Here is a 24,405-nt window from a genome sequence, read left to right on the forward strand (position 1 = left end):
TTATGTATATAATAATAATGACAAAATGACAATAATTGATCAGTTTCATCAGGCCACAAATTGAATGAGTTTATTTACAAACAATTACACTAAAGTAAGTTTACATACCAATAACTTTTAAACTCATCTCTTTCTCATTGTGTCTAAAATTAAGGAGACCATTCCCTACTGTGTAGTTGAATTGGCCCTATCAAAAAAAAAAAAAAAATCCTTATTTGGCTAGTCTTCAGTCCAGTCTACTCATATAACTGTGACCTCACGGCTCTTCTTCTTAATACAGTCCAGCGTCAGACTCCGGGTTCCGCTCTTACGCGCACCTTCACCCGGCTGCGGTGAAGGAGCCTGAGATGAGTGAAGCGATAGACTGGATAGATTTAAAGAGGCCTTCCTCCGTTGCTGCCTCAGCGGCTCGTAGGTAGGTTCCCATCCGGGTGTCCGTTGCTCTTTCTGAAGCTGCTCAACAGACTGTTGAGTTCTGGCGGGGTGCAGGTCTCTGAGCAGCTCCAGCAGTTCGCTCTTCTCCAGCTCCACCTCTGCCAGCTCCTGCCGGCGGAGACGTTCTGCTCCGAGCAGGGCGCGCACGTCGCAGATTACGCGGGACAACTGGCCCTGCGTTAGGAGAGACGGGAAAAATGATTCTCAATTTCTCATTTTTGTTTCTGAATACATTAGAAGCTTTAAATAACTATGTTGCAAAGGTTGAATAAATAAATGTCTAACTTGTAGGTTTTATTGCCTACAACTATCATAAATTATTTCAAATATAACAAATATGGTTTAAATTTGAAAAGTATAATTATTTAAAAATACATTTCTAACTTGTAAATTTTGTTGCCTAGAACTATCATAAATAAATTATTTCAAATGAAATGAATATTGAATATATTTATAAAAGCGTTTATATTTTAATAGTATAATTTTTTTTCAATAAATGTCTAACTTGTAAACTTTGTTGCCTATAACATAAATAAACTTTCAAATGAAATGAATATATTTATAAAATAGTTTAGATTTTTATAGTATAATTTAAAAAAAATGTCTAACTTTAAAATTTTGTTGCCTAAAACTCATAAATACATTATTTCAAGTGAAATGAATATATTTATAAAATTGTTTACATTTTAATCGTATAATTATTTAAAAAATAAATACATTTCTAACTTGTAAATTTTGTTGCCTATAACTATTAATAATTTCAAATGAAATTAATGCATATATGTAAAACACATTTTTCTTATGTATGTATGTATATATATATATATATATATATATATATATATATATATATATATATATATATATATATAAAAAATACTAAATAGACTGTTTACATTTTAAGTAATTCAATTTAATTACTAAAAATGATCATGACTATGGATTATATATTTAAAAAAAAAATAAAATTCTACACCCCCATTATGGACGTTACCTTCACCTCCTCAACTTCATTCTTCAGTTGCGACTCCTTCTGCACCATGTGTCTCCTCTGCGAGTCCAACCGAGACTCCATCTCCCGTCTCACCTCCTCCACCTTGCACACCATCTCAACCCTCCACGGTGCACGGTCACATTTCAATTATGACAGGTGAGAGCGGGTATAGTGCTGGTCCTCTCACGGCTACATACCGCAGCATTTCCACTTCGGAGCGCAACTCTGCCACACAGTTGTGCTGGGACTGCTCGGTGGAGAGAAGCGTGTGGCCGCAGCCGTTGGGACACTCTCGGCTGCAGAAGTTACATTCTGACAGGTGAGCCTCCAAACCGCGTCGCTCGACTTGTGTGGGACACCCTGTAATGTACAGTCAGTATGGAGTAAATGTTTTTTGTACGCACTAGGGCTGGCGAAGCCCTATATGATGCTACCCAACTTGCTTTTTATACTTTTATGGTTTTGTTATTCGTAACAATGCACTCAGTTGCAGATGTGAATTCCTGCATCTATGCTAATTTAAAGAAAGTAAAGCACAACAATCACAGGCAGCCAAAAGTAGCCCACTGCATCATGTCGCAACTCCCCTTTGCATGCAAGCACTCGCGCTCGCCATACCTACCACAATGGTAACAAACGTAGTCGCCTCCTGTCAGCAACGTGTTGCCGTCATGTTGAGAGAACAAGAGCATGGTTTGTACTCAAAAACTCATTAAAGAATGATGGGAAGTTGACCCCAGCTGCCCCTTGAATAAGCCCCTTAGAAGTACTTCATATGGTCACCATGACAACAATGGAGCCACCTGTTGTACTCACATAAATTGTGATAGGTGTCAGATAACCTTTACATGGATATCCATTTACATCATTTTAGAAATATATCAATAGAGAATAATTTACTGTAATGAAAAGTAAGTCTTACTACCTGAGTTAGAGCATGAGACCAAGGCAAAGTCACACTCTTCTTCATGCGTGTGAAGGCTCTCCAGTGAGCACACTGCCTCACACCCCTGACCGGCATTTACGCAGCGGATCTGCAGACGGTTCAGATCGTTACGCATGTACCTGTCAACACACAAAAACACAACAGGATCATAATATTAGAAGAAGAAAAAAAAATGTACAAATGTGTGAATGTATTCACCCCCTTTTCTCTAAGTGCAGCCAACTGACTCTAGAAGTTGAAAATAGGCTTAGTATTTGTAAATACACAAATAACCTGTAGAGTGGCTTGAGGCTGCCCACGTCCAGCGGTTGCCTGTCCTCGGGACATGTGTGGTGATGGAGCAGCCAGCTACTGATGCAGGCGCTGCAAAAGGCGTGCTCGCAGGGCGCCTGGAGGGGGCGGCGCAACACGTCGCGACACACGCAGCACAGGAGGCCCTCGTTCACGTAGCCCACAAACCTCTCCAGGTCGTAACCCATACTGAAAAGAAAAACACAACACATCAAAAGCCTACATACAGACTACATGCGATTTATATCCCATGCTCACCTGATGTTCCAACTCTTCTTCTTTCTGTTGATTTTATGACCTCCTCAGATGACTCTTATCCTCGAGCTATGCTCTTCCCAGCTTCTTTCCTTGTTGCTCCATCAAACCCAGGGTCTCCTTTCTCCTAAATCCCGCCCCTGCCTCTGGGAGTGTATCTCCATGGAGAGGTATCCCTGCCAACAAAGGGTTTGAGGACACGGGAAGGCAGCTGTTAAACGACAGTCGGACCACAACAGAGAGACAAATGAGACAGAATAACAGTTGGCAATCACATGCTGATGTATGGCAGTTATATCCTTCCTCACCAGATGAGCTGTTTAACGGTGTTGCAGTCGGAGATTGCCACTGCTGTTCCCTGTAGGTTTCTCTCTATCTCTGGATGTGGGATTAACTTGGATTAAACTCTCTCCTTCCTTGATTGGATTACAGGCTGCACATCAGATGACGTCAAAAATCAACAAGCCATAACACATGCAGTCATCCTTTCCATTTATTATGGGTTAACGTGTTTTGTTCGACATATTTATAGGCATCAGAAGCATTCAAATGCTTTTATTGCTTTGAACTGTGAGGGAGATGTACTAACCACGCTGCTATATTGAAGTGATATTGAATGAAACGTGTTGATCAAGTAGCCAGCAAGGCTATGTCCAAAATAGTTAGCGCAGTTCCAGGCTACCAAATACAACATTTTTAACCATATCACCTCAGAACTGTGGCCTTACAGTTCTGAGGTTCGAGACTTGAATCTTGGCCCCATCCAGCCTTCCTTGGACTTGGAGTTTGCATGTTTACACTGCTTGTATGCAAGTTAGGTTCGCTAAAGAATCTAAATTGTGCATAGGTGTTTCTCCACGGAAAATGAACAATTTCCATGTGACACAATGTATTTCATGAACTCTAACACAGAACATGATATGGTGGTGACGTTTCACCCCAAAACAATATATATATTTTAAATATTTGCTTTTCAATGTAAATATTTTCAAATGTTTATATCACCGTGCTGAGTTTCCTCAAAGGGTTATTTCCGTGTCAGTCACGTGAGTTTTATTTCGACCCGGCCCCTTTGGTAGCGCGTTTGTCTTCTGTACTTTTAACTGAATGTAAACACAAACTATGAGTTTTAACACCTTTCACAAGTACTTGCGGCAGGCTAAAATCTTCTTTTTATTGGAACAACTCTAAATGCTTAACATTATTTCATTTAGCTATGGCTGAAATATTGACAGCATACCCGCCGTAGTTCGCCGAATTATTTTCCTGACTCAAATTGCACCACCCACGCCGGTACAACAAAACAAATGCACCTCTTTCAATGTCGTCACAACTACTTCCTGGATTACAACCAATCACATTTCACAGGTCACGCAGCGGGAAAATACGACAAGGAAACAAACCAGAGTCGTGGAAAAGATAAGGGACAAGTGTAGTAACATTTTACGAATGGTGGCTTCTCAAAATTTGTAGCAGGTAAGTTTTGTTTTTTTGATAAGTTTTGTCGTCGTCAACATTATTTAGTGTTATGTTGAAGTTGTAACACCCGTAGGTCGTTTGTTGCAAGCGAAGTACAATTTAGCTAAGATGTGTTGACAGTTTCTGGGTTCATGTCTGTTCATTGAGTGACAGGATAAAAGCATTTTTCCTCTCCGTAAATAACCGTGGCAGCGCTTTATAGGCTACAATGTTTGACACTAAAAAGGGTAATTGTTGTTGGATTATTACATCAATATCCTTGCGTTTTACATAATTAGAAAAGAAACATGATCACGCTAATGAAGCGTTGCGTATTGTTCATTACTAGCCGTTGTACCAACAGCAGTGGTTATATACCAGTATAATGTATTTTGAAAATCGGTGTTTTTCATATTTTATAAAAGAAAAAAAAAAGAAAAAAAGTCATTTCACACCACCAAACGAAAACGTTACAAAAAATACTGTATACTGAAATATTGATGATATCGACTCAATTTACTTATTCAGTGTGAAGTATCGGCCCATTTAGTGCACGGTAAACTTTTTGTGTTGTATGAATCAAGATATATTTGTGATAATACTGTAAATAGTCATTTTCAAACCAATTAAGTTTATTTGGAAATGTTCACACGGCACACCTGATAATCACTGTACCACGGAACTCTGCCACCACACAGTACTGTTTGGAAATAAATGATGTATAATGCTAATTGTTTTCTGTTCTGTTTTCACAGATAGCGGGTGTTAAAATGAGGCGCTCAGCAGCTCCCAGCCAGCTACGGGGTAATGCTGCGAAAAAGCCTCGTTTTGTACCTCCTGGAGCTACTTCTTCATTTATTGGCACAGAATCCAAGGCCCAGTGCCCTAAATTTGGCTTGGAAAATGATTTGAATAAGGTAAACTGTCTATAGCAGTTGTTCTGACTTCTGAAACTGTGCTCTGCCAGCCGTAACCGTGGGGTATGCAATATAGTTTGTGACAAATAATGCTGTATTATTAAAAAAACAAAAACAAACTGTATGCCTGTTTATGTTGACCCGTGAGACAATAAAACAAACATAGGTACACCTCCCTCCTTAGCTAATTAAAATCTCTGATATGATTGTGACATATCAAATAAAATTACACCCCTGCATTTGTGCAATATTTTTAGTTCTGTCATGCTTTTTTTCCTCATGAAGAGTTGAGGCAAGGCGATCTCGGACACAGATTGTACAGTATTACTGTGTGTTTAAATTGGTTTTGAGCAGGGTGCTTGGTCTCTATCTTTCAGGACCATTCAAATTGTCTTCTCTCACACGACTACTTGTCTATCAGGTCCAGAGAAGTCTAGCAGCTCCACCTACCAACAAAAGTTCCTTTGTCCAGGCATCGCCAGCTTTGTCGAAGGCTCTGGCCCGAGTACTCAGTGCAACTGAAAGTAAGGAGAATGTTGTTGTGACAGAACATCCGAGCGCTGCCTCACAGGAGGTCACAACATCGCAAGACAGCAGGGGGTCAGGTAAACACAACGTCAACTTTCTTACCTTTTATTTAGCAAGTATTTTCAAAAAGTACATTTTGCAGATGGACAGTTTGGTCACCACTATGCAATTTATTTATCTATTTGTTATGATCACTGTCATATCTAAGGACTGAAAGCAAATAAAACAATGTATAACAAGTAATTGCTTATTTAAATAATTCACTGTTACACCATTCCCTGCTACTTTGTACTGTTGGGAACCCCTGCGCTACATTATTCTGTACTGTACTACCACTACTTCTCTCGTAGGGTCATATTCTCCTGTTTCAACTTAAGGTTTGTTTTGTTTTGTTTTTTACATCCGCCTTGGAGTAATTTAAGTGCATGATACCACCCCAAGTAAAAGCTGCATCCCTCAGCAAGTGAATGTGAGCCGCAGTGCTGGATCGTTTAACCGGTAAATAGCAAACCGCGAATAGGCAGGGATTCATTGTATTCTATTTTCAGACATGGAGTCTCCCTCTGGTGGATACTCGAAATTTTGCAAGCACGCGCCTTTACTTTTCAGACAAACCAACAATGTACGATCGTTTGTATCTAAATAAATAAATAAATACCGACACAATTGCAGGTTATTTTAACTTCCTGGTCATGCGTAGTCGTGACAAACCACGTGTACTGCTCTATTTGCTTGGTAACAACACAGTCGCGTGTCACCATTTTTTGAAACTGCTCGACCCCCGGCGGGGCAACACAATGAGAGCCGCGGGGCTTATTAGTTCTGTTCGCGGCTCTCTGCGCAGCGTGCTCCCCACACGGAGGGCTCATCTGCAGGATTCGGCTATTTAATAAATAGGCAGAGGCGACGGTTTTATTAGCATGTAGCATCGCTCATGCGCATGCGTAGCGTGCTGCCGTGCGTCCCTAAACTCCTCCCATCGCGTAGTTAGTTAAACCCGCGCTGCACACTCCTACCAGCAGAACAGTCCCCCGACCCCAAATAATCTGATAACAACGAATTCCCCATCCCCCCCATCTATGTGTGTCACCATCTTTTGTTGTGTGTTGAAACCACGTTGCCCCGCTGTGCTCGGTTTGGGGTTTAGAGAGGCCGAGCTGTAAGTAGGTCGGGCTGGGTTTAAGCGGCTTAGCTACGTCAGTCTAAGCTGGGAGGAATTCAACCAAAACCCTAGGAGGTAGGCGGGGGCCTAAGCGAGGCTGGCCTAGTTAAGCCTGATTCTTATTGTGCACGGCAGAAGCCTGATTTTGTTGTGCAAGGAAGCAGAGGGAAACCAAGAAGTAGTGGGGTTCCACGCTCGAGACAGACTACAGCTTGTGTTTGATGTGGAATGGGAAGAGGAAGAAAAGGAGACGTGGAGCAGTTAAATCTGTGTTAACTTTATGTCTCGGTGGACAAAGAGAATCCTGCAGCAGGACAAGGAAAGACAGGTGGGGGGTGGTGACAGCTGAAGGCCTGGCTGAGGCTGTAAGATGGCATCCAGCTCGGCGTTCCTTTCCAGCATGGTGGGGAAAGCTCGCTCTTCCAACTTCACACTCTCGGAGAAGCTGGACCTGTTGAAGCTTGTCAGGCCTCACGTCCGCATCCTGGAGGAGCACACCAACAAACACGCGGTCATTGTGGACAAGAACAAGTGCTGGGACACTGTGGCGGAGCAGTACAACGCCCTGGGGGGCGACAGGCCGCACCGCACGGCGCAGGGCCTCCGAACCCTTTACAAGAGGCTGAAGGAGTCGGCCAAACAGGAAGTGATGCAACGGAGGCACGCCCAGCCGGAGTACAGAGGGAGCATCTCTGAGCCAACCAGAAGAGTCATGGAGATGATCCCTCACTTGTTTCAACATGTGTCCATCCACGAAAAGGACCTGGCTCTGCGCAGGTACACAGAAACTTGCCAGAATCAGACTCAGATTAGTTCCACAGGCAAAACTAACAATTGAGAAGGAGCTGATAAACATTGTTTATTGTATTGGGATTTTTAAGAAAATCATAGTCTTGAATATGCTAGTAGTCTTTAGAAATGTTTTTTGATTTGTATCAGAATGAAATTAGGTGATAATTAAAACTACTTGAGTCCAGAAGGACATATATTTTTGTTTACAGTTTTACTGAAACTTTTTTTTTAATTTTTTTATTAAATTTGGTACTTGAGAGCAAAGCAAAAAATAGTATTTCCTTTTTAATTTATGGCATTGTTTTTGTTCTTATAATTGATGAAGCTGTTACAAACTTCAGTATGTACTAGGTATAGGGGTAGGCAAATAGTGCTCAAGGATCACATTAGATTTTTAAAGGAGACAAATGGGCCTGGTCATTCATCAAGAAGGTTTAAAAACAAACCTTATGTCTAAATCAGTGTTAATTTGGGAATAAAATAGTAACTCTTGTCCATGCTTGTGTCCAACCTCAGATTATTATACAGTAAGCACCCACCTCCCATCGAGCCTCCTGCCGGCAGCTCTTCTCTGGCCGACCTTCAGGACTACTCAGCAGCCGTCCCCGCCATTCCCCACGAGGTGGTCCATCTGGACGCCGAAGATGATGTAAAACCGCCTCCAGATCTCCCACTACCGTCCACGCACGCCGAGCCGGGGCTGGAGGCGGTCCCGGAGCTAATGGGGAAGCAGGAGGCGGACAGCATCCGGGATTATGACGCATCCTTGTCTCCTGCCCCTTCGTCTGTCAACATCCCGCTTTCCGCCTCGCCGCTGTCTTTACGACACGATTTCTACCCCAACAGCGGCTACCCCAACAACATTTACCCTCATCACGAGCCCGAGCACTTCCGCCCGTTGCACCTGGCCAAAGAGGAGCACGAATTGGTGCTGGCCAATCACAGGAAAGTGGCGCTGTACCTTGAGGAGAAGAGGGAGGGGCTCAAGAGGAAGCAGCAGCTGGAGGAGGAACTTTTGAGGGCCAAGATCAAAGTGGAGAAACTGAAGATGGCCCGACTTCGACATGGACTTCCTATCCCTCTTTAGCAATAAGGAACTTGCTGGTCTGAGGCGGAGCCTGGAATAGGAGCTAAATAAACTTCCACCACTTCACTTTCTGAGTATTTGGCATTGATTTTGTCAAAATTATTGGAAGCTTATACCACTTTTAAGTGTGTCGATAGACAGATTGTCTGAGGATGATTCACGACAGAATATTCACTTTTGTGCTACACTGGGAATGCAAAGAGCACGAAGGACACACAAAAGGCGTCATGAGGAAAGAACACAATACTCGAGATCCTTTGTGAAATCAAATGATGGGTTACACTGTGTTGCGCTCATATGACGTCACGCCAATTACGTAGCGCTCAGACAAGGTTCAGGGGTTGTGTCTCGTCTTGAACTATTTAGTGATGCACTAAAATCAAGCTTCCATACCATGTGGTAAATGAGGATCACTTTAAAATCTGTGAGATTGGATTTTTGGTAAACATACTAGTGCCTCTAGCAGACATTGAGCTCTCCTGAAAAAAACCAAAAACAAAACAAAAACAAGATTTTCTGAGGGAATACAATACACTGCCTAATTCTGTCATCAGTATGGAGCTCTACTAAAGGCATTAGAAATGCCTCTATATTATTTGATACTTGGAATAAGACTTTGGCCATTATTCAGTGTTCATTATTATTATTTGGAAAAGATAACTATTAACATTTTCAGGCAAGCTGCTGTTCTTTTTACTTTGTTAAACTGTTTAAAATATGTCACAGTGAACCTTAAAACATTCTATATAGTGGAACGTATCATTCTTAACTCTTATGCAGTACTTGTATGGTAAAACTAGAGTGACGTAAAAAGGCAAAGCACAATTGATTCTTAAGACACTGAGTTGAGGTCTCACATGATGTCAACATGCTTCCCATTTTTCAGGCGTTTAACTTCGGAAGTCCCACTGATAATGCCATATCCTGTTCAGTATGTTTCTAAAAATGACTTTAACGTTAAATTGATTGCTGGTGAAACAAGGTAGCTACAGAACTTGTGTTGAAACCTTAATTATTGTATACATGTGAATGGAATATTGTATTTTGGGGAAATGAATGTCAGGTTTTAGTTTTGTTTGTCCCTTTTTTGTCCTTTTTTAATTATTAAAAAGAAAGTTACTATGCTGAGCTATAGAATTATTATTTTTTTTTGTCGTACATTCATTTGAACTGCTTTTTGTATGTAATTTTCACACATTTCAAGGTGTTTTTCCTTTCCAAATACTGCAAGGGGAGAACTGTGCTTGAACGCATGTGAATATCTTTCATGTGTCTGTGTGCACAAATGGTACAACAGTGACATCTGCTGGTGAGGCCTTCCTGTACATCAATGATCCTCTTCATCACTGTATTTTGCATATGTTTCCACAGGCCTCCCTCAATCATGCACCGTGTCAAATCCAGTCCCAAATACAGAATGCAGCCAGGACGCGGCACGGTACTTCAGCGTGATGTGGTGTAAGGCCAGCAAAAAGAAACACAAGCGCTGGGAGGGGGACGCCGTGCTGGTGACGAGGGGTCGCACGGCCACCCTGAAAGATATGGAGGGCAAGAATATTGGACAGGGTGAGATTTAATATTTAATTGTTCTGCCTGTCACTATGCGTCACCGGCAAAGATAGATAAACAAATGTGTTTTTTGTTGTGAATATTTTTTTTGAGCAAATAAGTAAAATTGGACATTTTCTCACATTTGTGTTACCTGTCCTTTAAGGTAGCGGCTACAAGATGTCAGTTTTGGCCTCCCTCGCTGAGGGAGAGACCTTGATGATCGGAGCAAAGGAGGTGGAGGTGATGGGAGTCATATCAGCAGAAACTTTTGCCACGGGACGTTGTTTCCAAGAAGCACAGGTAGAAGACGTCCTCCAAAAGACGGCTCCGCCTCCTTCACATCGCTTTGCATCCAAACCTTTCTGCCCCCCTACGCTGTCGGGGAGAGCAGAGCATGTTGGATCACAAACAAGGGAACCGATCTGCAGGCCTCGCTATGATCCACAAGCTGCTGGTTCGTAGACCCAAGTTCTCCATCCAACGTCTTAAATATCATTATTGGGTTATTTTTTAGGGATATTAGTACATTTTGGACATTTTATGATTAATTATCATATCATAGATAAAGGGAGCTGAAATTTCACCCAGATTGTCCTAACATGTTGAAGCACAAAATGGCTCCAACCATCATTTTGAAATTATTGCAATTAATATATGTGGGAGTCAAATATTAATTGTGTGAAAGCTGTAATTGTACAATATTTGGACCCATTGACTCCCATTATAAATCATAATTTTTCATGTTTTTGATGCACTGTACACTTGATGTGGTGAGTTTCCCATGATTGCCCAATTTATCCCTTCAATGGGGCCTCAACTAAAGGGGGAAAATAAACAAATTGTAAGTTGTCTTAAAAACCATAATACACCAGATGGTGTTAGTTAATTATTTTCCATATGTATGGATAGGTTTGCTCACTGACCATTTTCAGTGGTTGAAAGTAAAAAAAAAAATTATATATATATATATATATATATATATATATATTCATAAATGATTTAGTTACCATACTTACAAATAGTGTCCAAATTTTGTACAAAATACACCATATGGGGGAAATGTTTTTACCCCCAAGGGTTAGGAAGTCTTTTTGTGCCATTCTTAGGTGCTTTAGTGATGCCTCGGCCCTCTCCCAACCACCAGTGGTCTAATAACAAGTCAGGGCTTCCTGTGGTTGATGTTGTGGTTGACCCGCACCTGACGGCTCACCTGCGCCCCCATCAGAGAGATGGCCTGCTCTTTCTCTACGAATGTGTCATGGGCATGAGGTATTATGTGTCCAAATTTCTAACCTCTTGTCCATTCAAATAATCTAAGTGTGTTCATATCATCAGAGCTGAAGGACGCTACGGGGCTATCCTGGCTGATGAGATGGGTCTGGGGAAGACCCTCCAGAGCGTGGCTCTCTGCTGGACATTGCTCAAGCAGGGTCCGTACGGAGGAAAAGTGGTAGCTAAACGTGTGCTGGTGGTTACTCCGGGTAGCCTGGTGCAGAACTGGGGCGCCGAGTTCAACAAGTGGCTGGGACGCGAGAGGATCAAGGTTTTCACAGTGGATCAAGTGAGGACAACTGTTTATTGAGCTGTTTGAAATTGGCAAACATCTGACTGTCCTAAAAACTATATATGTTGTTGTCTATGACTTATTGTCGTATAAAGGACCACAGGATCGAGCAGTTCGTCTTGTCTCCTCTGCACAATATTCTTGTGATCAGCTACGAGATGCTGCTGCGCTGCCTCGAACAGGTTTGCTCACCTCCTGACAACTTGTGAAAAGACATCTGCCGAATGCCACCTTTTCGTTCTCAGGTACAAAATGTGGAATTCGGCCTGATCATCTGCGACGAGGGTCACAGATTAAAGAACAGCAGCATCAAAACGTCCTCGGCCCTCAGCAGTCTGAGCTGCACTCGCAGGGTCATACTAACAGGTGTGTTTGAGCTGCACCTGTCTTGACTGCTGCGGGACATCGACAAGCTCTCGCTAAATTTATTATATCTATATTGAAGGTACCCCAGTGCAGAATGACTTGCAGGAGTTCTACGCCATCATAGAGTTTGTTAACCCGGGCATACTTGGCTCCAGCACTGCGTATAGGAAGGTGTTTGAAGAGCCCATTCTTCGGTCCAGGCAGCCTTCCTGTTCAGAGGTGACGCTCATTCACTCATTTCGTCATACACAGAATGTTTCTGGACACTTTATTAGGTACTCTTGCATATTTGAAAGACAGACAATTCAGTTTGGCCTTTATATTACAGATCCAACAATATCATCACCAGTATCCTTGCCAGTTCTGTATTGAATGACAGGTCCATAGAATTACCTTATCAACAAATGTCATTATATATTCAGTATTTAGGTATGCAAGGTAAATAATGAGACCAGTTTCACTTGTGTAAAACAGCTGTAAATGGTTAGAGTACATAAAGGTAAAAATAATTGGCAAACATCGGCCATTTGGCTGATTATTTTGGACGAGGTTTGAAGGGCTATAATTGGCCGATTTAACTGGCCGTCTGATTAAATCGATTCAGCCCTTTTATTTATTTAGTTTTTTTTTTAAGAACAAAAGAAGCTTTTTAAGAACAAAATAAGCTTTTTTCCCTTCTCTCTAATGTATTTCAAAAAGCATCAGTTAGATACAGATTTTGGCTAATGATAGCGGGGGTCCACTGTAGTTTAATCATTTCAATAGTCCAATTCAAAAAGTGCAATTATGTATCACAGATTCAGTAAACATTTTGATTGTTTGCTATCAACATCTAAATTATTTCTTTAAATTCGATTTTGCTCTGTGTAAAATGAGTTTTTCCACTATGTTCTAGTATATGGAAAAATCTAACCTTGAGTTGTGACACATGTAAGCCAAAGTATAAAACGAAACCGATTGCCACTCTGCCAATAGGAAGACAGAGCTTTGGGAAACGAGCGAGCGTCGGAGCTCTCCCGACTGACCGGCATGTTCATCCTGAGGAGGACGCAGGAGATCATCAACCGCTACCTGCCGCCGCGCCTGGACTGGACCTTGTTCTGCAGACCTTCCCGGCTGCAGCAAGAAATCTACAGGCATCTCCTCAGCCACGGAGTCTTCCGAGCCTGCCTTCAAGGCTCCATGCAAACGCATACCCACCTGGCTTGCATCACCGCCCTGAAAAAACTGTGCAACCACCCTGGTCTGCTTCATGCCACCGTCATGGTAAGACTAGGATTTTCAAATTTGTTTTAATAAATCAGTGAAGTACTGTTAAACGGATTACACCACGGTATTTTAAGCCCTTCCAACAGTTAACTATATTGATTCAATCTTACTGTTGACACCATGGCAATGTAATTTTTTATGACATATTGGGTGTTTTGCTGGTTAGTTTTCTAACGTAGAAGTAAAACGCCCGGTTCAGTAAAACCCCTCACCTCGCCGTGCCCCCGGCGAGACAACTGCAGTCTGCTGTTGGAACTCTGCGTTTGAGCACTTCTCTGAATGCAAGCAATCAATTCTTCAATAAACATTTTAAAACAAAATGGCTCATTGCCGCAACAAATCGTGGAGGAGAGGAAAGGAGGGAAGGAGAAGAGGGAAAAAAAACTGAGCTGGTCTTGAACCGGGGACTTGCTACTTAGAGAGCGAGCACACTAACCACTATACTATTCGTTCAGTTAGGTTCAATAGTGAAAAAGTTTTACTTGTAGTTTACACATGTCAGCCAGAACTCGGGTTTTAAGACAGCCAATTGTCATTGCACTTTGGCATTGCAAATATGAAGATAATTGATTGCTTTGGATTAACTTGGACAGTATGTTTACTGATAAAGGCTACTTTTGTCCCTATCCCATGGAAGTCTCAGAAAGTGGGTGTGCGTTTTGTCTGCAGAGGAGGTGCAGTGGGGGGGTCTGTGATGTCAAAGAGTGCCAACAGCTCGTTTTCTCAGGTTGGGTGGGGCTGGTGCTTGGAGAGCAGAATGACCTATAATTTCTCATAGAGGGGCGAATGGAGGAAAACCCGTCATGTTTTTGATGAGGAATTAGCAGTTTAACACGGCTAAAAGCTCCAAAAAGTAGATTTTTCATGTTGCTGTCTTTTTAAAGTTGTAATTTCTCTGTGGTGATGTTCTTCTAGGACAAAAAGAGTGATTCAGAGGAGAGCTCGTTATATGCAGGCCTAGCACAGTTTTTCCCAGAAAACTACTCATCAGATAGCTTCAACCCTGACACCTCGGGGAAACTTTTAGTTCTGTTGGACCTCCTGAAGACCATCAGACAGTTGAGTCCATCCGACAGGTATGTTGTCATCAAATCTGTGCACTTCTGTGTGTTATCGTCTCTGTTGAATCGTAGGTATGACAGCACATGCATCTCCTCCAGGGTGGTTATCGTATCCAACTACACTCGGACTCTGGACATGCTCCAGAAGCTTTGCGTGCACATGACTTACACGTTCTGTCGGCTCGACGGGCAAACGCCCACCAACCAAAGGCAGCGGCTGGTCGACAGCTTCAACAGTCCTTACTCGCCCAGTTTCCTCTTTCTGCTCAGCTCCAAAGCTGGTGGCGTTGGGCTAAATCTGGTGGGGGCTTCACATCTGGTACTCTATGACCTTGACTGGAACCCGGCCAATGATATTCAGGTAAAACTACAACAACACTACAAGGTGATTTTGGTTTGTTTGCTGCATTGGAACATTCTCTTCTTTGCTTTTTTTTTTTTTTTTTCAGGCTATGGCACGAGTGTGGCGAGACGGACAGAAGAAGACCGTGCACACCTACCGCCTCCTCACTGCAGGTGTCATTGTACTCTCCAGCTCACCCATGACCCTAATGAGGACAAGATGCAGCACAATCGGAACCGGACTTACTCGTAGGGTTATGTCACCCTCTTAGGTACCATTGAGGAGCGCATTTTCCAGCGGCAAGTGTCCAAACAGGGGCTTTCCGGGACAGTGGTGGACCTCGGCAAAAGCTCCGAGCACACCAGCTTCTCCACCAGCGAGCTACGCAATCTCTTCAGCCTGACCGACACGCCATCTCTTACTCATGACCTGTTGAAATGCAGCTGCGACATGGACGGCTCAGTCAACGGTAAGCCTATTTTTAATGTGTTAAAAAAACAAAAACAAAAACATACTTACATATTCATTTTATTTTAACTTTCTGTTCAGATATTAAAGATGAAGAAGATCAGGCTCCTGAAAGTCGTCCGTGCCAGCTTGGTCGTGACCGCGGCGGTTCGGCCCAGAAGCACCTCAGCATGTCCGAGCTGATGCAGTGGAGACATTTCTCCGGAGACGCTCACACCTTCTCTGATCCGTACCTTGACCACGCCCGAGACCACATCACCTTTGCCTTTCAAACCACCATCAAATAACCACCACAGTTACAAAAACCCCCCAAAACAAAACCTATTTAATCTTTATTTTGTCAGGCAAATGAGATCATTTAAATATCCAATTCAGCATTCTCATTTTAGTAAATACATTATTTTATTTCATCAGAGTAGGTGAACAGGATCTGCAACTGTCCTGAATGTTGTGGCTGGTAAGTTAAATGTCCATTAAATCCAAACAGTTATGAATAAAAATGATTTTAAAACCTTAATTTTTGTTTTGTCCATTGTTGCAGGGCTCATACACGCTGCTCATGCAGAGTTGCTGTTGCGGCCATTTAAGGTAATACTGTACTGACAACAGCAGTTTATCCTAATGATGAGGCATGTTTAGGTGTTGGCAATTTAAGCAGAGCATCAATTTGGTGCAATCTCGTTTTAACTCTCCCACATTGTAAGTGTCGAGCCATGAGTTGACAGTTTTCACAGAGCAATAAGATTTCCCATGCGGACCCTTTCTCATGCTGTGACCTTCCACATGACGGTCCAGTGAGTCACGGCGGTTTAAGTGATGTGGGACACTCACCCGCCTTGTTTGACGCTGCTGCTCGGCAGTGAGCCGCTGCGTGGGAGTTACGCGCGTGCGTGTGCTGTGCGTGTGCTATGTATGGGTTGTATTCAACTGTGTTGTTACATAAAAGGGCTAATTATTTAGTTGACTACTACCACCATTCGGCAGTTTTCTTGTGTAATAACTAGGTTTCGGGGATGTTCGGCTTTTCTTGTGACGGGGTGTTCATTAACTCACCGTGAATTACAGTTTTCCTCTTAATCACCTTGTGATGACTATTTTATTCAGCACCTTTCTCTCCGATTAGAAAAGGTGATGATGGTAATATTTCTTGACATCCTTGCATCAAACTCACAATGTTTCACCTAAAATTGAACGGTGATAACTTACAAAGCAACGTCGTGTCTTCCCAGTACTGTATTTTGTAGCAATTTGGCCTTTCCTCACAAGTAGTCCATGTTTTAGATTTAGTATTGAATACGAGTTTGTACTAAAAAAGTAATCCACTACCAGGGATCAGCAACCTTTCCTGTTAAAAAAAAAAAAAAAAAAAATGTATCTGGGGCTGCAAAATATTTGAAAATTGCGATGAAGGAAAACAGTGTGAGTGTGAGTGTTAGATTAAAATACTGAAGGCCCAAGAGCTTTAATTTTTCATGCATTTTTAGATTTTGTGCCTCTGTCAAATTTCTGACATTTTTGGTGTTTTGATGATGGCAATTTTCTGCCTTTCTTCTACCTTTTTTTGTGAGGTTGTGACTATTTTTTTTTGTCAAAATGGCCGCCCTGTGAGATGTTTAAAACAGGTGGATTTTACTGCTTAATTCATATTCCAAAAAAAAAAAAAAAAAAATCTATTGGGTGGTGGCCAGTTCGCACCCGTGACCCTGCTGAGGGACGGATGGCAACTTGTTTCTGAGCTCAACTTGCGCCAGCGTAGCGAGCGAACACGTGTCCGACAAACAAGTGCGACCCGTCCGATTGATCCGAATCATATCTCGGGGCCATGTGTGTGTCTGATGAGCGCACGAGATGGAGTTCGCTCTAAAGCTCTTAGCCATCAGCTGCCAACCCCCCCCCCTTTTAAGCCCGCCAGCTCAAAGACCCGCCCGTATGGATTTGAATGAATAACTCGACCGCTTGGGCGGGAGGGATGCAGTTGTTATGATGAGAAACTAAAGGACAGATTTAGATGTTTATTCCATGTGATCCCTTGGATGCCTGAATGAAGAGGCGGTCAGGCCAAGCCTCTGGTATGAACCCTCTTCGAGGTTGCATGTCTTGTATTTCATTCATCATCATGTAGAGCAGCGGTGTCAAACTCATATTAGCACAGGGGCCGCATGGAGGAAAATATTACCAAGTGGGCCGGATCAGTAAAATAATGGTATACAACTTTTGCCGTCAATTATACGCAGATTTTCGCTATTTGTGGGTCAGCCCTGAATTACGGAGCTCAACTGTAATCATACTGTTCCAAAAAGTAACATGAATGCAAATGTAACGCAGCAACACTTTGCCTGTACGTGTTCTGGACGTGTTAAATCTACCTGTTTTGCATATATATTGTTCCCAGAATGTAGTATGTGGCGCAGTTAACGCATTCACTCGCCTCCATTTTCACTCAAGCAACCCCCTTCGCTCCTGGCTGTTTTCCTGGATTTTGACTGAATTTTGCAAGGCCTACACAATATTGTGTTCTATTGTTATAAAAACATGGAACCTACCAACAGAAAGATTGGAGTCTCTTCTTTCATCAGGAAAAAAATGTAATTTCTATCTGTTTCTGTTTTGCAGCAATTAACATTAGAATATAGCTAAGTTTTACCATGATTCACAAATCTGTGTAAAACTGTGGGGGGGGAAAGCTTGTTACAACAGGGCCTTGGTTATTTTTTATACTCTACTGCCACCTGCTGGCCGTTTTTGTAATAACTGCTACTGCTTCAACAGTTCTCTTAATTTCAGAGGCAGCATCAAAGCCTTCTGTATGCTCTATCATAAAAAAAATGTATAAATACGTCTTTGGAACACTCTTAATATTTAAAATAGAACATATTTATACGTTTTTGGGATCAAATGAGTTAAGGATGATATAAGGATGTTAATCCTTGTCATATCTATTGTGTTACCAGTAATTAATTTGTGTTGTATTTAACATGTTTATGTCGGTCTATGATTTAAAAAGAAATAAACAAACATAACATAACTTTAAGTTGTGTGTAAAATAATGACATCCAGGACGATTCCCCGTACAAGTTGCAATGCTCATCTGAGGACTGCTTGTGAAATTTTAAAGTTATATGTTTTGATTGTGGCCAGCTGATTAATTGGTCCGACATTACAAATTATTTTTTACTTTACAAAATCATCTCGCGGGCCTGATCCGACCCGCGGCCGTATGTTTGACACCCCTGACTTAGAGAATCGTTGACATTTCAGCTGCATGGGCTTATAGCCACGTGTCAAATATTTTAGGAGGCTCGCGGGCGTGACCTCAAGGAGCAAATCGGGTGCACGGCCTTCAATACTGTCTCATGGTCATGCCGCTCCGAACTTCGCCCTTCACCCTATTTATGACCTTATGCACAACCTGTGTGGCTCCTCCCACTCACACAAAGCCACTCATTGTTTCTATTTACATTGCCGTTTGTATTTTGGGATAGAATGGTCACCCATCATCCCAGAACATATTGTCCAAATTAGAGGACAGAACACCGCGGTCACTTCGGATGTGGCCATCTGTCTGAACTAACTGTCGAGACCACAGTATGAAAGCCTCTGACCCTGGTCACGCTCCAGCACTTAACAAGGATTTAACGTCGCCCCCGTCGTTAGTCTGTCGGCCAGATGAGATCAGAGCCACGGGGAGATGAGCGCCGCACAACACAAAACGGCGGCAGCAAGCAGAGAAAGCGGCGTAATCCCGCAATTAGTGTAATGGCTCTCCAAGATTGCCACGTGTTCAAATCAGATTGTTGCAACATGAATGGAAAAGGGAAGCGTCACCTCCAAATCGCCTCTCGTGTTAAACTCGGCGTGTTTGTGACAATGTCGCCAACGTGTGCCCATTTGCTGGATATAAAATCGTTATCAGCTTGGCGACACACGTATGTTTTTCCTCATGCACTCGAGTCTATTGCTGTCAGTATTTCATACACTTTGTGGATGAGCAGACACTGCAGACATAATCTGTATACAAGCTATGAAAAACTGCATTTTGCATGTCGCCTTTAAAACAGGGGAAAAAATATGTCAGAAGTGGGATTTGAACCCACGCCTCCATTGGAGACCAGAATTCCCATTTGAATGGAAGGAGCAACTCCTTGAGTCTGGCGCCTTGGGTGGGTTCAAATCCCATTCCTGACATGTTTCTTTTCCCACTAGGGTAGATCAATCAATATTGATCATATTTTACTTTATATCCGCGCGTATACATTGCATCAAAGATGTTAGCTTACCTGATAAACAATCACAAAAGGAAGAATATTTCATTGTTTTTATGTTACCATGGTAGACTGTTGATGCCCACTTATTGTTAATTTCTCAGTGCTCCCTTGTGACCCGTATACTTTTAATTGCCATAAAACATGTTGCCAGTGCCACTCCAGCTCTTAATTGTCATACGCCCCTACTGCTGGAAGCCAGAATGTGAAAAGAACATTCAGTGTGAATGACAGCGAGCCACATTTCCAAGTGTCAGGTCTTGTATAAGTGCAAATCCATTCAGCATCTTTATATATATTCATGCATAGGCTATGTTGTGTAATCATTTTCTCAATGCATGGGAGTCTCCGTGTGATGTGGGCCATTTGTGTACATTAGTGTTGGTGTGCGAGTGCATCTAAAGCCCCCTCCTCCGCCCGTCAGAGTGGACCCCCACCCTTCCTCCACTCCTCCAGTGACTGAGAGAGAGAGAGAGAGGACCTCGTCATATAAACATGCAGGGAAACCCCAGCAGCATTGCAGGATTAACTGACTAACTAACGCTCCCATTTAACTGGCAACATGTTTCTCATCTAATCCTGCTTGCAAATGTTGTGACTGAAGCTAAACTGCAGTTTGACTACTCTTAAGTTCACTTAAAACAGCTCGGAAAGTGATATTTCGGAATTAAAGAAGCCCAAGTAGCTGTTTTATTTTTTATTTTTGAATTGGTTATTTAACGACGGGACAATGATGTCCAGCGTGCGCCGGCAGAGCCTCCGCCTCCAAAACGAGATCCACCGCTGGAGCATCTGCGACCCGGGCAGCCACCTGCTCCCGGACAGCCTCCTCGCCCGCGTCCCCGCCTGCATCTCCCGATCCAAATCGTGCGCCAGCTCCGCCGGAGAGTCCGACGGAGGCAGCAGCCGCGGAAGCTGGTCCTCCTCGTCCGACTCGGTCATCTCCGCCGACTCGGTTAACCCGTACCGGGTGGTGCTCCTCGGGGCCGGCGGGGTCGGGAAGACCGCCTTCGCCTGCATCTTTTCCGGCGCCGCGGACAGCATGGACAGCGATGACTGCGAGCTGTGCGGAGGTGAGAACTTAGCAATGTATTGAATGGACTTGAATTCATTTGAATGGGAACTTTTGGAGACTTATTCAACAAATTTCATGTTTAACATTAAACTGTATAGATTTTCGATAACGTGATTGTGATGTACGATTGAAGTGGTTTTGAACTCCCCTAAATTTTACTATAAGATTCAATGCATTTGCACAATAACCTCTCTCAGTAAAAAAAACCCCAAAACAAATTGGCACTCACACACCTGGTGACAAACGCTTTGTTTAAAAAAATAAATAAAAATCTCAGACACCACCAAAAAACCCAAACTCATACTGAGCAAGAAAGTGGCATTATCCTAAGACCTCTCACACAATAAATTTATCACAGTACAAAAAATCCCACAACCGATCTCAGAAAACAAAACAAAACACAAAAAATACCAAACGTCATAAACAAAAAAAAAACTTCTCCACTCACAAAAAACTCACCAAATAACCTCACATACCAATAAAAACTCGTATTCACAAAAAAAAACTCATAAAAAAAAAAGACCAATAAAAAAAATTCAGTCACCAAATAACCTCACATACCAGTAAAAACTCATTCACAAAAAAAAACTCAATGACAAAAAAAATTCAGTTACCAAATAACCCCACACATCAATAAAAACTCATATTCAGCCAAAAAAAAAAAGACAACCTCTCACCCACCCCAAAAAATCTCCCACATACAGAACTCATGCACACAGTACAAAAGAAACGGAAAAAATGTATCCAAAGTTCTCACTCAGTAATAAATAAACAAATCTGACTCACCAAAACATCACCTCACCAAAAAAAACTCCCAATCACAAAAAAATAAAATAAAACTCCACAGGAGGCTTCATACACAAAGCTCTCACTCTGACACCAAAACAATCTCTCATATTCACCCAAAAAAACACCTATTTATTTATTTATTTATTATTTTTTCTCTTTTTTGGCAAATTTGTAGATGAGCTATGTACGTGGTTAGCAAGTCTCATTCACAGTTCTGAAGTTCAGGTCTGAATCTTATGTTTCCTTGCGTGGAGTTTTATAATACATGAGTTTTTAAACAATTTTTTTCATGTATTATTTTTTCCCCATGACTGCAGATGAACAGCTTGAGAGGGAGCTTGACGTGGATGGAGAGGCTGCAACAATCACTCTGTTGGACACATGGGATGCAGAGGTGAGTCACACAGCAGGGCCGCAGTGAATGATACCCGAGGCAAGGGCAAATTGTACGATTGGACCGCCTCCCACTCATGCCCATAATCCACTCATCTTAACTCATTTACTCCCAATAACGTATAAATACGTTTTTTAATGCTCTAAGTGTCCCAAAGACGTATTTATACGTTTTTTTGTTTTTTGTATGCTAGAGCATACAGAAGGCTTTGATGCAGCCTTTCAACCGCAAAGAACGGTTGCAGAAATTGCAGTTATTACACAGACGGCCAGCAGGTGGCAGCAGAGTAAAGGAGATCAACCAGGGCCATGTAGAAAAAAAGCTCAATTACTTTCAATTTTAAATAGATATGCGAAATCTGATGAAACTTAGCTCTCGTCTAATGCTAATTGCTGCAAAACGGAAACAGATAGAAACATACTTTTTCTTCTGATGAAAGAAGAGACTTTAATCTTTCTTTTGGTAGGTTCCATGCTTTTATAGCAATTGAACACAATATTCTGTGGGCCTTGCAAAATCAGTCAAAATCCAGTAAAACAGCCGGGAGCGAACGTGACTGCTTCTATGAAAATGGCTGGGAGTGAATGAGTTAATGATCACTATGTTTGTGTTTGTGTGTTTTGCAGAATGACAGTGAATGGGCTCAGGAGCGTTACATGCAGTCGGGCGACGCCTTCCTGCTGCTGTACTCCATAACCGACCGAGCGTCCTTCCTACGGGCGTCCGAGCTGCGCATCACACTGCGCCGTCTTCGCCCCGCCCAACACACGCCCATCATCCTGGTGGGCAACAAGTGTGACCTGGTGCGACGCAGGGAGGTTTCTACCAATGGTAAGAACTGATCGACTTCAGAATCGTAATACTTTTAATGTTATCATACGTTTTTGTAACCACTGTTAATATTCCGCCTCCAGAGGGCCGCGCTTGCGCCGCCGTCTTCGACTGCAAGTTCATCGAGACCTCGGCCGCCGTGCAGCACAACGTGTGGGAGGCCTTTCGCGGCATCGTGCGACAGCTGCGTCTGCGTAGGGACTCCAAGGACGCCAAGCGCGGCGGGCGCGCGGCCTGCCGCCCCCGCCGGGAGAGCCTCCCCAACAAGGCCAAGCGGTTTCTCGACAAGATGGTGGCCAGGAACAATCCCAGCGTCGCGTTCTGGCTCAAGTCGAAATCCTGCCACGACTTGTCTGTTTTGTAGGAATGACTGACACAGAAAGACCGAGACTGTGAAAATGAATTCTGCTATGAGTGGCTTCAAGAACAATTTGATGGACATGCTAGTGACATTTACTCAACAAATGGACAAGGGGGACCATGTACAGTATTTGAGTCTTTCACATACCTCTCTTTGCTATTTGCATTCAGTCCTGCCTGCATGTCTGTTGACCCCTTGACTGTATGATGTGTTTTTATAGTAACACAAGCATCTGCATATAAGGTGCAGAATAGGCCAAAAATATGTTACCTCTCACACTCCAAATGAAGTTGTGACCAAAAAAAAAAAAAGATTTTTGTTATATTAACTGGTGGGTGAATACGATTTTATTTTTTTATTTTTTTGTGAAGGGTTTTTGGTGAGTGTGAGGTTTTTTTGGGGGGGGGGGGAATGTGTTATTTTGTGTTTGTGATATTTGTGAGAGGGAGGGGTAAGTGTGAGAGGTTTCTTGTTGGGTGTGAGTTTTTTCATTTGTGGGAAATGGTTTCTGTAGTGTGTGGGAGAGGTTTTTGGGTGTATGTGTTTTTTGGATGAATGTAAATGAGTTTTTTGTGAGATTTTTTTTTTAGGAATGGACAGGTTAATCTTGTGCTTGTGTGAGAGTTTTTATGCCATGTAAGTGTTTACATCGTGTGCCAGTTTGTTTGTTTTTCCTTATTTTTTTTTTGTGTATGTCTTTTTGTATGAGAGAGGTAAGAGTGAGGGGTTTTAATTCCCCAAGAGTTTTTTTTTCTGAGTTTTAAAAAGCTTTTTTTTTTCTTTTTATTTTTTAATGAGTGAGTGGGAGGTTTTTTTTTTTTTATTATTGTTGGTTTTGGCTTTGTGATCTTTTTAAATTTAATTTGGATTTAAGACATTTTTGTCATGTGAGTGAGGTATTATGTGCAAAGTTTTAGGTGAGGTTTTTTGTTGAGATTTAAGACTTTTTGCCAAGTACTGTGTATGTGCAAAGTTTTTAGGTGAGAGTTTGTGAGAGAGAGAGAGGGGGTTTGTTGTCGGTTGAATTTTTTTTTTTTTGCTTTGAGTGTTTTGGCTTATGTGTGAGAGGTGACATGTTTGTAGTTAATTCTGCGTGGGAGGGTCTTGGCTTGTGTGTGAGAGGTGCCAGGTTTTGACTGTAGTTGTGAGATGTTCTATGCTATATGTGAGAGGGTTTGTTGAATATGAGAGTTTTTTTTTGTTAAG

At 42.3% G+C, this 24,405-nt stretch overlaps 4 protein-coding genes across 14 annotated transcripts; 3 read left to right on the forward strand and 1 right to left on the reverse strand.

Annotated features, from left to right (window-relative positions):
• Window positions 1–43: 43 nt before the first annotated feature.
• rnf41l (ring finger protein 41, like) lies at window positions 44–4,176 on the reverse strand. 9 transcript variants are annotated; one of them, XM_077526247.1, is made up of 9 exons: window positions 4,162–4,176; window positions 3,230–3,354; window positions 2,925–3,097; window positions 2,649–2,855; window positions 2,355–2,494; window positions 2,052–2,078; window positions 1,627–1,789; window positions 1,430–1,550; window positions 44–609 (listed from the first exon to the last, which is right to left on the reverse strand). In XM_077526247.1, the coding sequence occupies exons 4-9, from the start codon at window positions 2,852–2,854 to the stop codon at window positions 241–243; spliced, it is 1,026 nt and encodes a 341-aa protein (XP_077382373.1). In that variant the 5' UTR covers window position 2,855; window positions 2,925–3,097; window positions 3,230–3,354; window positions 4,162–4,176; the 3' UTR covers window positions 44–240. The 9 variants fall into 9 exon arrangements, with proteins under 9 accessions (XP_077382373.1, XP_077382379.1, XP_077382374.1 ...); XM_077526253.1 differs by lacking the exon at window positions 4,162–4,176 and adding an exon at window positions 3,927–4,129 and having other exon boundaries at window positions 1,436–1,550; XM_077526248.1 differs by lacking the exon at window positions 4,162–4,176 and adding an exon at window positions 3,927–4,083 and having other exon boundaries at window positions 3,230–3,337.
• rad54b (RAD54 homolog B) lies at window positions 3,999–16,564 on the forward strand. 3 transcript variants are annotated; one of them, XM_077526243.1, is made up of 17 exons: window positions 3,999–4,397; window positions 5,135–5,296; window positions 5,769–5,901; window positions 10,237–10,431; window positions 10,580–10,870; window positions 11,523–11,685; window positions 11,752–11,977; window positions 12,076–12,162; window positions 12,226–12,346; window positions 12,426–12,565; window positions 13,322–13,612; window positions 14,531–14,691; window positions 14,776–15,037; window positions 15,126–15,192; window positions 15,291–15,488; window positions 15,569–15,944; window positions 16,029–16,564. In XM_077526243.1, the coding sequence occupies exons 2-16, from the start codon at window positions 5,150–5,152 to the stop codon at window positions 15,772–15,774; spliced, it is 2,688 nt and encodes an 895-aa protein (XP_077382369.1). In that variant the 5' UTR covers window positions 3,999–4,397; window positions 5,135–5,149; the 3' UTR covers window positions 15,775–15,944; window positions 16,029–16,564. The 3 variants fall into 3 exon arrangements, with proteins under 3 accessions (XP_077382369.1, XP_077382368.1, XP_077382370.1); XM_077526242.1 differs by having other exon boundaries at window positions 4,000–4,397; window positions 5,718–5,901; XM_077526244.1 differs by lacking the exon at window positions 5,135–5,296 and having other exon boundaries at window positions 4,001–4,397; window positions 5,718–5,901.
• LOC144021949 (fibrinogen silencer-binding protein-like) lies at window positions 6,158–9,993 on the forward strand. The gene is made up of 2 exons (XM_077526255.1): window positions 6,158–7,763; window positions 8,295–9,993. Exons 1-2 carry the CDS (start codon window positions 7,357–7,359, stop codon window positions 8,863–8,865), a joined length of 978 nt encoding a protein of 325 aa, XP_077382381.1. The 5' UTR covers window positions 6,158–7,356; the 3' UTR covers window positions 8,866–9,993.
• A 3,688-nt stretch (window positions 16,565–20,252) lies between the features above and the next one.
• On the forward strand, window positions 20,253–23,555 carry gem (GTP binding protein overexpressed in skeletal muscle). The gene is made up of 4 exons (XM_077527098.1): window positions 20,253–20,822; window positions 21,931–22,007; window positions 22,634–22,838; window positions 22,922–23,555. Exons 1-4 carry the CDS (start codon window positions 20,480–20,482, stop codon window positions 23,200–23,202), a joined length of 906 nt encoding a protein of 301 aa, XP_077383224.1. The 5' UTR covers window positions 20,253–20,479; the 3' UTR covers window positions 23,203–23,555.
• The last annotated feature ends 850 nt before the right edge of the window (window positions 23,556–24,405 follow it).

Source organism: Festucalex cinctus, chromosome 7, assembly GCF_051991245.1.
Source record: "Festucalex cinctus isolate MCC-2025b chromosome 7, RoL_Fcin_1.0, whole genome shotgun sequence".
Taxonomy (NCBI): Eukaryota; Metazoa; Chordata; class Actinopteri; order Syngnathiformes; family Syngnathidae; genus Festucalex; species Festucalex cinctus.

Coding starts and splice junctions, on each gene's coding strand:
- rnf41l (XM_077526247.1), bottom strand. CDS start 2,854: ATGGGTTACGACCTGGAGAGGTTTGTGGGCTACGTGAACGAGGGCCTC. Junction 2,495..2,648: donor AGCCTCAAGCCACTCTACAG/GTTATTTGTGTA, acceptor GTGTGTTGACAG/GTACATGCGTAACGATCTGA. Junction 2,079..2,354: donor GGTCTCATGCTCTAACTCAG/GTAGTAAGACTT, acceptor CGTTGCTGACAG/GAGGCGACTACGTTTGTTAC.
- rad54b (XM_077526242.1), top strand. CDS start 5,150: ATGAGGCGCTCAGCAGCTCCCAGCCAGCTACGGGGTAATGCTGCGAAA. Junction 5,902..10,236: donor GCAAGACAGCAGGGGGTCAG/GTAAACACAACG, acceptor ATGTTTCCACAG/GCCTCCCTCAATCATGCACC. Junction 15,489..15,568: donor CATGGACGGCTCAGTCAACG/GTAAGCCTATTT, acceptor CTTTCTGTTCAG/ATATTAAAGATGAAGAAGAT.
- LOC144021949 (XM_077526255.1), top strand. CDS start 7,357: ATGGCATCCAGCTCGGCGTTCCTTTCCAGCATGGTGGGGAAAGCTCGC. Junction 7,764..8,294: donor AAGGACCTGGCTCTGCGCAG/GTACACAGAAAC, acceptor GTCCAACCTCAG/ATTATTATACAGTAAGCACC.
- gem (XM_077527098.1), top strand. CDS start 20,480: ATGATGTCCAGCGTGCGCCGGCAGAGCCTCCGCCTCCAAAACGAGATC. Junction 20,823..21,930: donor TGACTGCGAGCTGTGCGGAG/GTGAGAACTTAG, acceptor CCATGACTGCAG/ATGAACAGCTTGAGAGGGAG. Junction 22,008..22,633: donor TGGACACATGGGATGCAGAG/GTGAGTCACACA, acceptor TGTGTTTTGCAG/AATGACAGTGAATGGGCTCA.